The sequence below is a fragment of the Pteronotus mesoamericanus genome, unplaced genomic scaffold (genome assembly GCF_021234165.1).
Source record: "Pteronotus mesoamericanus isolate MK-2021 breed Mesoamerican mustached bat unplaced genomic scaffold, CSHL_Meso_final contig_61, whole genome shotgun sequence".
NCBI lineage: Eukaryota > Metazoa > Chordata > Mammalia > Chiroptera > Mormoopidae > Pteronotus > Pteronotus mesoamericanus.
Genome location: NW_026555217.1, coordinates 1,136,037 through 1,148,338, shown reverse-complemented (window position 1 = coordinate 1,148,338; position 12,302 = coordinate 1,136,037). Strand labels below are relative to the sequence as shown.

General features: G+C 42.5%; 1 gene segment (V, D, J or C); it reads left to right on the top strand.

Moving 5' to 3' along the window:
* Positions 1–5,210: 5,210 nt before the first annotated feature.
* Positions 5,211–5,793, top strand: LOC129076596 (Ig heavy chain V region PJ14-like). The segment is given in 2 exon segments: positions 5,211–5,256; positions 5,342–5,793. Coding segments are annotated over 2 exon segments (498 nt in total).
* Positions 5,794–12,302: the final 6,509 nt, after the last annotated feature.

Sequence of the window (12,302 nt, the reverse complement as noted above, 5' to 3'; positions counted from 1 at the left end):
TCTCTGTGTGATGAACCACATTCTCATTGTGTCTCTAACCCTGAGACAAAGAAAAGCTGGGCCATGCTGATGAAATAACAGAATGATGAGCCTCCAGACTTTCTCCCTTACAGTTAGGGTTCAGAGAGCAAATCAGATGCAGCCTCTGTGGCCACATCAGAAAATAAAGGGAATGTTTTAAGGGAGCAGGTGCATTACCAGGAAGAGTTTGGAAAGATACTCCTGAAAAGACCTCAGTAATTTAATGTGTTTTCTCCATTTGTTCAGAGAGCACATTCGGAGCCTCCTCATTTTCTAAATGAGGGGTGTTCGTGGAAACATCATCTGAGAAACTTGGTTAGGGTCAGATTTGAGGTTTTTGAATAGTGACTCCCCAAGAAGCTGTATAACATCCCCTACTGAGAACAATGGAAGTGTACTTGGTGAAATTAAGTACATGAATGACAAGGATGAATTTCTATGCCCTTGTCTCTGGATATTCATCACAGAAATGACATCCTGGATGTGCAGTTGAAGGTTGACAAGGTTCCAGATTCTTGCAAAATCTATGACATCACAGTGTTCTATCAATCGTTCCTCAGTGGGAGATCCTGAGGCGTCTCTTCACCTGAGACTATAGCTTTGTAAGTGTCCCTGTCTTTAGGCAGTACTGGTCATCACACAGCAGGCAGGGTGGGGACACCCTTGACAATGGGAGACCACATTCAGCCTGTTCTCTGTTCTTATCACAATGAAACCAATTATCACACACAAGGGGATGTCATTTCTACACATTTATTCTGATGCTATCTGCAGGTCAGAGCATTAAATATCTTCTCTAGACTGAGGTCACTATGGTGGAATGATCTGTTTTTTCCCAGGGGATCTAGGGCAGTACTGTGGCCTGTAAACAGGGTTCTTAGAACTTTATATGTAAAATTGCTCATTCCCTAAAGAAGATAGTATTAAAAATGGAAGTTTTTGAGATGTTTGGGTTATGAGAGTGCCAAGAAAGAAGCCACTGCCTTTCCCAATAAGCTCAGAGACTTTGCTTATGATCCCACAATATGAAGACGAAACAAGAAGCTGTCTGATATGAACCAGGAAGGGAGCCCTCACCAGAAGGTACAACAGCGATGTAACAAAAGGCATGTCTAACTGCCTGAAATTTCAAGAGGCAGTGCAAGAGAGTCAGGAGCTGTTGTAAGTGACAATGGTTTTATTCAAGTGCTCGCAACCCAGAGCTTGAGAGACTCTCATATCAAAGCCTATCAATATATCAATGCATGAAAGATCTTCTTTAATGAAAGAGAGTGGCAAAAAGAAAAAAAATGAGATCATGTTGATAAGCTGTGGACATACAGGCAGTGTCCTTGATGGTCATAATACAGAACTTTGCTGTCATAATTCTGGAATTGGTTGGCGTCAACAACATTTTTGTTGTTGGGCCTCCTGTGTCACCTGAAACTGTGCTCAAAGTGGTTTCTTGTAAAAGCAGGAAACTGAGAATACATTCAATATGGTTTTAAAATAACCTGGGTGTATGTGAGGTGTTTTTTTTTTTTAAGTTAGTACTATTACTTATTCCATTTCATAGTAATTCAGAACACTATAAAGCTTTTATTTCATGTTTCAATTTTCTGATGTCAGTTCTTCCCAAACATCTACAGAGCTATTGATGTACTGTGAATCTTCTAAGGGAATGAGAAACTTGAGCTTATTGGAAAGCAAAATCTTGTGAGTTAAATGTAGGTATATTTGTAGAAATGCCTGGCTAGCAGATTCTATTTTTTGGGCATGGGAAAAGCAAGTAATAAAGGGCTAAAGGGCACAATAAAGTTAGACATTATAAGGCAAAAAAAAAAAAAACAACAACAATTAAATGTAAATTAAAAATTCCTCCTATTTGGACTTGAGCCCCTGTAGTATCCATGACAATAGTCTCATTAACCAACCCTGAGTTTCCTAGAAGAGAGGGGTGTGATGATGTAATGTCTGTTCACACCAGGAAGTCTGTGCTCTGATTTAGGTAATACTTGTTTCCATCAGAGCTGGGGTGTCAGTGTAACAAGAGGAGTTAATGGTCATGCAAACTCCTTGTTCTTCCTAGTATATTGTCCTAGACAATTTGATTACCTAACACAACTCTACCTGGAGAGTCCAGAGGTTTAAGATTAGAAAGTGAGGCTCTCAATTTCTAGGCCATAGTGGTTAAAGTCTTGAAGAGATTCTGAAGGTCATGCTGATGTGCAGCTGCTCAGAACCAGGGTAACAAAGTCCTTCTAAAGAAATATCTATCAACTGGTGATTCTCCACGGAGACCACAGGCCACTTGTGTACATGTTCTTTAATAACCTTGAAGTTCCATTTTCCCCAACCACTTTACTCAGTTAATTGTAGAACTCAGGAAGGGACATTTGTTTTCTCTACCCTCCTCAATATGTTTCAAGCACCTGAAGTTGGAGTACATGTTCCACTGGGACTTGAGAGAAAGCCATTTTCTCTTTGGAGAGAACGTTTATTGGGCAGGCAATTTACAGATCAAAATCAGTACCAGCAAGCAGATGGGGCACTCATGCAAATAGAGAAAGTGGTTTGATAACTTTAAATCTCTTTTATAGGCATTTTCAAGGCTTGAGGTATATATGCTGTTGCATTTGTCTCAGTGCCCCTTTGAGAAGACTGGATTTGTTTGTCACTTTGGTATTTGATACAGAGTACATGGGTCTGAAGTGTAACTTTAACTCCTGTGGAGAAATAAAGATGAGTTTTGAGGTGCCTACAGGAGGACATTTGCACACTAGACAACTAGCGCCAGAGGCATATGAGCCCAACAGCAGAGGAGAAAGACCCCAACATGGTGACAGTCACTGACTTGGCATCATGCTCACAGTTCATAGAGAAGTTTTCATGACTATGTCTTAAATGACTCTGAGGCAGAATGATGCATGACAGCTTGAAGTGGATGCCCAGGATGATGACAAGCCCACACCCCAAGGGACTTTGGAATGATTATTGTGCACAGAGTTGAAGTCTCTGGGAGTGACAGGAGAAGCCCTGCAGCTCATCAGACATGCTTTGACAGAGCCACGGAATAATACTGGCTCAGGGCTTTCCTTTTGTTAAAGTGTCATTAGAAGATAATTGAGTTACAGGGACTTGTGTGGTTTCAATCTCCCAATGACAATTAAAGAGGGGAGCCAGGCTTTTGTTTCTTATCAAGATGCTTGTGTGGGGCAGATAGAGAAAAGAGGGGATTGCCTTATCAGCAGCCAGTTATCAAACATAAAATAAAATGTCTGATTACCTATTACACTTAACAACCAGAAACAGAGCGACAAGCTGCAGAAAAAAAAAAAAGGCAAAAACACTGTGTGTGTATAACAACGATGACTAAGTAAATAAAAATGATTATAAGTAAGCAAGTAATGTTGAAGATGATGATGATGTCAGCGATGATCTTTATGGTGATGATAATGGTGATGAAATGGAGACAGTGATGTTTATGTTGATGATGATAATGATGATGTGGATGAAGGAGATGGACTGAGAAAGAGGTCTTGGTGCAATGAAACTATGGCTCTTCATACAGACACACCGTCACCATGGCTCCTGCTCTCAGAGGTGTCTTCTGCTTGTTGTAAGTGTTGCAAAATTTCATAAATGAACTATGCCACTTTGATGATTCATGGGAACACCAGAGGAAAATGACCTTAATTGTGTCCAACTACTAAATCCTGGACATCTCACATTGTTACAAAATGTAGCAGAAACCCTGGTAAAATGTGATTGACAGACACTATCAGTCCCCATTCAACTCTTTTCTAGTGACATATTCCTTATGTCCCTTGATCTCTACAGGGAGTGTTTTAAATATTTCTATTTCCAACAAATTCCTGTCAATAACTACTTAGTCATTTCTTAAGATAACAAATTCTGTCTATAACATGCCCAGAACATACTTATTTGTCATTCATTCCCATATTTCTAGTAACTATTAGTGAAAACCAGGCATAGCTGTGTCATATGGCACAAAAGTAGCCCACCAGCCTCCCTTTACCTGTTGCAATGCCAATCCCAGATTGGTGGATGTTTTTCCAACAGCCCTCCGCTCCTGGTACCAGATCCTCCTCTAGTCCCTATGGCTGCTGGAAAGCGTGAGCATAGACAATGGAATCTGAACAATTCCATCAGAGTCTTTAATATAAAATCCCCCAATAAAAGATCTACTAAAATATTAACATATTAGATTGGATAAAATTAAATAATATCTCCCAAAAATGTTCCATTAAGCCAATAAGAAGATAAATGTGAATATATTTCCAGATCCTAAGTGTAACAAAAGTAAATGCTTATTATGCACTAAGAATATCTTATGATGGCTGTGGGAACCTTGCACCCTCTGACCACACTTGACCATCACCAGAAACAGAGCCAAAAGAGGATTGGGGTGAGTTCCTGTTAGGGTTGAAGTTCCCTTTCCTGTGAGCAAATCAACACTACGAATTCCCCTCATGTCTCTCTCTCTGAAACCCAAATCTCTGACTGCAGTAGACTGAGAAAAAGATGAGATATTCTCCTGCCATAATCCTTCATCACTGTGCCCTGGGCTGGCATAAGGGAACAGTTTATACACGGGAGCTTGAAGAAAAAGAATGGAATTTCTAACATGAAGAATATAAATGTTCCACTTGCCTGTGCATGGCAGGGTGTTTCTCAGATCCAAATGAAATCATAAATTAAAAAACAAAATGTTGACATTTAATGCCCCTCATTTTTTAATACTTTTACCATTACAGACATTATTTGTATGAAATTACATAAAATTTTGGATATTGTGGATATACTAGAGTTTTGGTTCAGAAACTGTCTGAACCAGTGGTAATTCCTTTCAAACCTGTTTGAAAGATGCATGAAATTTCAAAAGCCACCTATTCATCTAGTCTAAGATTGCAAAACCCATGTGTCTTATGAACTGAGTTATTTTCCCCCTTCTCTGATTCACATGTTGAGTGAGTTTGAGGGGAGGGAGTACTCCAGAGAGATCCCAGAATAACCACGGTGCCTGACCTCAGTCCCTCTTTACTTATACATGAAAGGCTTCTCCTCATGCAAGTTTCTGCCCCCACCACCCGGCCAGGTCAAATGCTACCCTGGGCTGTGGGAAGCTCACAGGTCTCCCCTCACACATTGTTTAATTCTCTGGGGAATACAGAGCTATGCTCCAGAAGATGAGACTGCTGGGTCTCCTCCTGTGTCTGGTGACAGCCCCGCTGGGTGAGTGTCTCAGATGTCAGGCATGGGTCTATGGTGTGGTGATGACTGAAAATGACTGGCATAAATTGATTCCACTTCTCCTCAGGTGTCCTGTCACAGGTGCAGCTGCAGGAATCGGGCCCAGGACTCGTGAAGCCCTCGCAGACCCTCTCCCTCACCTGCACTGTCTCTGGATTCTCTTTATCGAGCTATGGTGTGCACTGGGCCTGCCAGCCTCCAGGGAAGGGACTGGAGTGGGTCGGTGTTATATGGGGTGGTGGAAGCACATACTACAACCCAGGGCTGAAATCTCGCCTCAGCATCACCAAGGACAACTCCAAAAACCAAGTCTATTTGACACTAAACAGCCTGAGAACAGATGGCACGGCCATGTATTACTGTGCAAGAGACACAGTGAGGGGAAGTCAGTGTGAGCCTAGACGGAAACCTCATGCAGGGGACACAAGTTCTAGGTTGCAGGAATTGCTTAGGACACAAGGGGGCACACAGGTATCACAGAGAGGAGGCTCAACCCAAGGGGCAGGTGTGGGCCTCTAAGGGTAAGAAGGGGCTTCCCCTTGGGAAGAGACATTTTCTTACAGAGCTCTCAGATTCATCCAGGGACAAGTCTTTCTTCTTCTCTGTGAATCTAATATCTCAGAGTCTCACTTCAGAAAATACATTAAAAAAGAGACAATGTGCATTTGCTGATGAATTATCAGCACTGACCTCTCCTTCATCAAGTCACTCTATGTTCTCTTATTCCTTTTCTTTTAAGATTATTTATTTAATTTTATAGAGAGAATGAGAGGGAGAAAGAGAGGGAGAGGCACTTCAATGTGTGGTTGCATTTGTGCTGCCCCTGCTGGAGACCAGGTCTGCTATTCAGGCATGCGCTCTACAGGGGAATCAAACTGGCCAGCTCTCAATCCACTGATTCACCACAGCTAGGGTTTAATGAGGGAACATCCATGAATCCAATTCTACTCAGCAGTGAAAATAACAACCAGCAGTGCAGATATCAGTGCTGGTGGTTCTCTGTAGTAGGTCATCTTGGAAGGAACCAGCCTTAAGGCCAATAAATGTGTATGACCTGGTGTATCACACAGATACCTTGATGACATTGTCTAGCAGGTCTGTCTCTCCCTTTCTCCATGTCCCAGGTGGGAAGCTACACTCTCAGAAGTCTGATATTCCCTTCATTCTCACCTGGGTCCCGAGAGATCGATGGCAGCACACTTGGACAGAAATACCTCGAGGCTGCCGTGAGTGCACAGTGTCCACAACCAGGTGTGATGTTGTCCTGACAGCATCTGTCTCCTCCAGGTGCCTCAGTTTAGTGTCCTTCCCTCAGCTACAGGACTGTCCTGGCAGCTGACACACCACTGATTCCCCATCTACTCCAAGTGCCTGTAACTACAGCCAGACCACCAGCACCTCCACACGCTGCTGGAAATGACATCATCTCCATGAGAATAGATCTGGAACTTGATCTGATGGAGGATTTCCTGCCGTTTTCCTGACAAAATTCTGGGACACGTTATTCAGCAGCCACTGAAGACCAAGATGGCTTCATCATTCACACAGCAATGAGCTGAGCAAACACCCCAGAGTGCATGGCATCTCCCCTTCCCTGGCCAGCCTGTATTGGTGGTTGTACCCTACCAGGCATAGCAGAGAGAGGCAGTCAGGGTCCCAGGGTCCCAGGGATGTTGTCCAGAGGATAGGACTTACTTCTCTGTAGTGGGGTAGATTTGGACAGAGTGAGTCCTGTCTTTTAATGGCACCAGCCTGGAGCTCCACTTCTGCAACAAGCAGATTGGTAATGGATGAGAGTCAATGACATTTTCCACTTTGGAAATGGGGTCTTGTGGCAAGGAACTGGCATTACAGAGTCTGTGCTCTGGAACATGCTGTCTTGAATAATTGTTCTGCACTAGGACAGGGAAGGGAGGGTGTGTGTCTTCATCTCTGTTGCCTAACTTTTCCCACTGAGTGTGTTTTCTGAAGTAAATGCTTCTGTGATGGTGTACAATGTGACCATATCCAGATATTGTAGAACAATTAAAATTATTTCTGCATTCTGACTCTGAATGAAGACTTGTAGTTCTTTGGCCATCACACTGGAGCCGAAGTCCTCTTTGTCCTTTTATGTTGTGAGAATTCCAAATAAAATCAGCCCTTGCAACAAACCAAAATACATGCTGTTTGTTAACCCCAAGGGCAGCAGTGGGCAGCTGCCCTGTGGAACCTATCCACCCTGCATAGAAGGATGCTTATTCCCTGGAAAGCAGCTCCACCATGCCTCTCCTGTGAGCTCTGCACAATGACCTCATAGCCTTCTCCTTCTGTGCCTGGACTCTCTGTGGGACTTTAGTTAAGGAGAAGCATTTGGTGTTTGCTCACCTGTGCCTCTCTCACTTGAGTTAATATGATATTCTCAAGATCAACCCAGGCAGTGTATTAGGGCAGAATCCCTCTTAATTATTGTAATGATATTGTAAAGATAAAAAGTAACATGTGCATCAACCAATGTTTATCTGAGGTCAAAATGAAAAGCAATTGGAAAGCATGGGTTCAGGCAGAAATGCTAATGGTGGTCTGAGTAGAGGGAAGGCAAGTGGTGTTTATGGTAAAGTGGGGGGATGCAGGTACAGGAGTAGAGGGGAGAAACTCCAATCTTTGCTGACATAATAATTTAGTCTTAATCTGGACATGGTAGTGCAAATTGTAAAGCTTGTCTGCAATTTTCAATCCTGTATTCAGGATACATATTCCCTGTTAGCTGTGCAAACAGGTGTCTGAAATGCAGTGTTGGGGGCCCAGGGCAAAGGTGATTGTGTAGAGTTCAAACTCATCAGAATTCAGACAATGAAATGTGCCAGGTGTGTCATTTTCTGGAATGGCTGCCTCCACAGTATTAGAACAGGGTTCGTCAAGTCTCATCTTATCACACTAAGGACACTTTACGTGTGAAGTGTCTACCACATAACCTTGTATGCACAACACATTGTGACTCATTCCAGGCTCAAGTTCTATAGGAGGATCTGAGCCATGAGTCTGTCTCATGATGGAAATTCCCAGCCAGGGAACACCTGCTTCCCACGTTCTCCTACTTGCACTGCCAAGTTCCATCCTGCTACCTGGGTCTATGAGCTTCACTGACTCAGAAATCTCACCCCAGTGGGGTCACAAAGTGCTGGTTCTTCCTGATGGCTTATTGCATGAGTTTGTGACATACAATTACTGAAAAGATAGATATTGTTTTGATTTATCATATTACTGTTAACAGTTTCATAGAAGGGATGGCTACTTAATGCTGTTCCCAATTGTGAAAGACATGATGACAACATCAACATAGAGGTTACATTTGTAGTTGCTGAAATGACATGGTAGCTCACATAGCTGGGACATGCCTCAGGAACCCAGCACAGGTATATGGTCTGTGGAAATGGGCATGTTCTCAACACTCTTGTAGATAAGATATTCCTGTTACCTTCACCAGACAGTGAAAAGTGACACAGATGCACTTCTCAGTCCCTGGAACGAAGCTGGCACTCAGTGCCTGCCAGGAAGCTGGATTGGGAGGACACAAAGCCCATATGGGGAACATCAGCACAGCTCCTCCATGCCTGCCCCTAGAAAAATCCACCTTTGAAAGGGGGCCTGAGTAACAGCCAGTGGTGATGAATTCTCAACTCTGACACCTTGATCAGTGCAGGAATGTCCATGACGATTGATGTAGATACGCACATGCAGGAAGATACTGTGGTTCCTGCAGTCACTGCCAGGGGCTGCTGTGGGTCACTGAGCAGTGAGCCTGCCACGCCGTGGAATGCAGGTGTCTGAGTAGTACAACAGGTTGTCAGAAGGAAAAATAACCATCAGGACGGCTCACCTAAATGAATGAAAAAGCAGGGTGTCCCTCACAGAGCTGATCTCACTCACCTAGGAACTCTCACCCAGACCTAGAATCCAAGGGTGGGCACTGCCTGTGTGCTAGGAACATGGTAGAAGGAAACCTGGAGTCCATTACCTAGAAAACCATCACAGTGTTAATTTGTGTGTGTGTTATTGATCGGTAGTAGTACAGTGTTATGAGTGCTACATGCAGGTATCCTCAGATGAGACCTACGATCAGAGGAATCTGAGGGCTGCAGAGCCCCCCAAACAACCAAGAGGTTCTGGAATCAGTGGTATTGGCTGTATCAGTGCATCTGGCAGTTTCAGAGAAAAGCTCCCTGGTGGCTTCAACGTTGCCTGGCTTGGGGGCTCCATGCACAGTCCCAGTTGTTTAGTAAGGCCAGTCCTCTGTGCCAAGAGATGTGGAAGCATATGGGGCCCCTGACGGAGCATACTCATGTCAGGACACAGCCATTAATTCTGGGCTGGAGATGCTGAAAAGTCTACGAACTGTGAGGCAAGATAGGACTCTCCCCTACAGAGTGTGAGATGAGCCACAGTGGGCATTCAGGAGCTACACGTTGAGAGGAAACCCAGGTTTTCTTTTGTGGTTGCCCACGTCGGTCAGATTGACGGGTGGCAGGAATGAGCTATCGGTTGTTACCTGGAAAACAAAAAAATAAATAAATAAAATAAAATAAAATAAAATAAAATAATGTCTGACTACCTATTCCACTAATCAAATATTAAAAATGAAAACTGAGTGAACAATAAAATAAAGAGTCATTATGTGTGAAGACATCCATGTCTATCGGAAATTCTCCACAACATGTAACAGGTGATTTGATGTCAATGGTCAAGTCACTTTCTTTTCTCCCGGGGTATCATGTCCATTGCTTCCCCCTAATTCAGACGCTTTTCAATATTAAGACCCACCCACTCTACCCTGGATATTTTGTTTGCATCCATGATCTCTAAATGAATAAAACATGGCAAAGTCTCCTTTTCATATAGAATTCACAGGTACCAAACATAGTTCAGACAACCACAGGTAACCTCACTGGCTGTAGGTATTATGATTCACAATTATTTAACTAATTGTTCCAATCTATTTTCTTCTTTATATTTAGTCATTCCTGTCAATGCAGAGACACCCTCTATAAATAGTGTAACCTGGTTGTTGGAAACATACAGATTCCCCCACAAAGATCCCTTTTGAGACAGTCATTTAAGTGGCATCATACTCACAACACCAAACGTGGGAGACAACACAGAGTTTTAGAGGGACCTGCAGAAGCTTAGTGTGGATGTTCATGTGGAGGAAAACAAACAAAGTGGACATGTATTGTTTATTATGTACCTAGTTGAAATCTCTAGGAGGAAAAAGAAAGGCTTATCAGCAAGTCAGGTATGCTTTGATAGAGCCAGCAATGGAGGTGGTGAAGGAGGGGAATTCTGATCACAAGGGCTTGTGTGGTTTCAGTCTCCCATTGACATCTAATAAGGACACCCAGCTTTTTTTATTTGATGTCCAATTTGGAGCAGATGGAGTAGAGGCAAAAATGCCCCATCATTTGCCAGCACTCAAACATAAGTTAAAATATTCTGACTATCTATTCTTGTTATCAATGATAAGGAGAAGAAAAAAAAAGACATAAAGTTTCACTATGAGTGGATAACAGCAAGGTGTACAGAAAATGAGAAGAATGATTATTAGTCAAGAAATGATGACAATAGAAATGGACAGGTTCTTCGTTCAACCTGTTGGGTGGAATCAGTTTGTTATCCAATGTCATCGGCTCTTTGGATGCCTAGGGTCAATCAACAGATAGGTTTTGTGCTTTCAAATTGTCAATGACTCTACAGAGACAATGCCTGTTTTGTTTTCAAATAGAGGGCCATTGCATGTGGATAACAATAATATAAACAAAAAACAAGTATGTTATGAAAATAAGCAAAGGATGATCACAATGATGATGATGACAACGTTGACAAAAGTTACAATGGACTGAGGCAGAGCTCTTGAAGCAAAGAAACTGTGGCTCCTCATACAGACACACCATCTCTAAGGCTCCACCAGGCAGGTGTGTCCCCTGTTTTCTATAAGTGTTCAGAGATTTATAAATGGAGTTCCAATGAATTACACATTTTTGGTGGTCCTTGGTGACACCAGATGAATAATGGCTTAAAAGGTGTCTACCACCTAATTTTCTACACATGTTACACTATTTACAAATATAAAAGAGAGTCTGTGGAAATATGAATGTAGGTAACAAAGAAATCCCCTTTCCACCTACTTACAATGACATGATCCTTATTTCCTTTGATTTCTACCTGCAAAACCTTTAAAGTTTCTCATTTTGAAGAATACCTCAACATAGCTATTTTTAGAAAATATAATGTACTTCTAACATGCCCTGTACTCACTTCTTTGTCCTAATTTAAAAAGCATCTTATCTTTTATTTTTACTAATACTCTAGTCATGGAAATTCCTCAGGTTTCTGCCATGTGATTCAAAATAAGGCCAACATCTACCCTTTACCGTGTTCCAAAGTCATTTCCAGAGTTGTGGGTAATTATTCAGGCAGACCTCCACTCCTGGCACAAACACCTATTCTTGAACCTATGGCTGCTGTAACCAATCAACACGGGCAAACACTATAATTAAAAATTGGGCAAAGCACCTGAACAGACACTTCTCTATGGAGGACATACAGAGGACCCAGGCACACATGAAGGGAAGTGCAATATCACCAGCCATCAGAGAGGTACAAATTAAAACCACAATGAAAGGCCACCTCACACCTGTCAGGGAGGTCAAAATAAACACAGCACCAAACAACGAGTGCTGGTGCGGTTGTGCAGAACACAGAACCTTACTCCACTCTTGGTGGGAAAGCAGACATGTGTGGCCACTGTGGAAAATATTATGAGATTTCCTCAGAAAACTAAAAATGGAACTGCCTTTTGACCCAGCAATTCCACTGCCTTTTGACCCAGCGATGGCTGGGATTATAACCTACGAAACCTGAAACACCATTTCAGAAGAATCTATGTACCCCAATGTTCAAAGCAGCATAATTTACAATTGTGAAGTGCTGGGAGCAGATTAAGTGTCCATCAGTAAATGAGTGGAGCAAAAAAAAAAAAACAAAAACAAAAA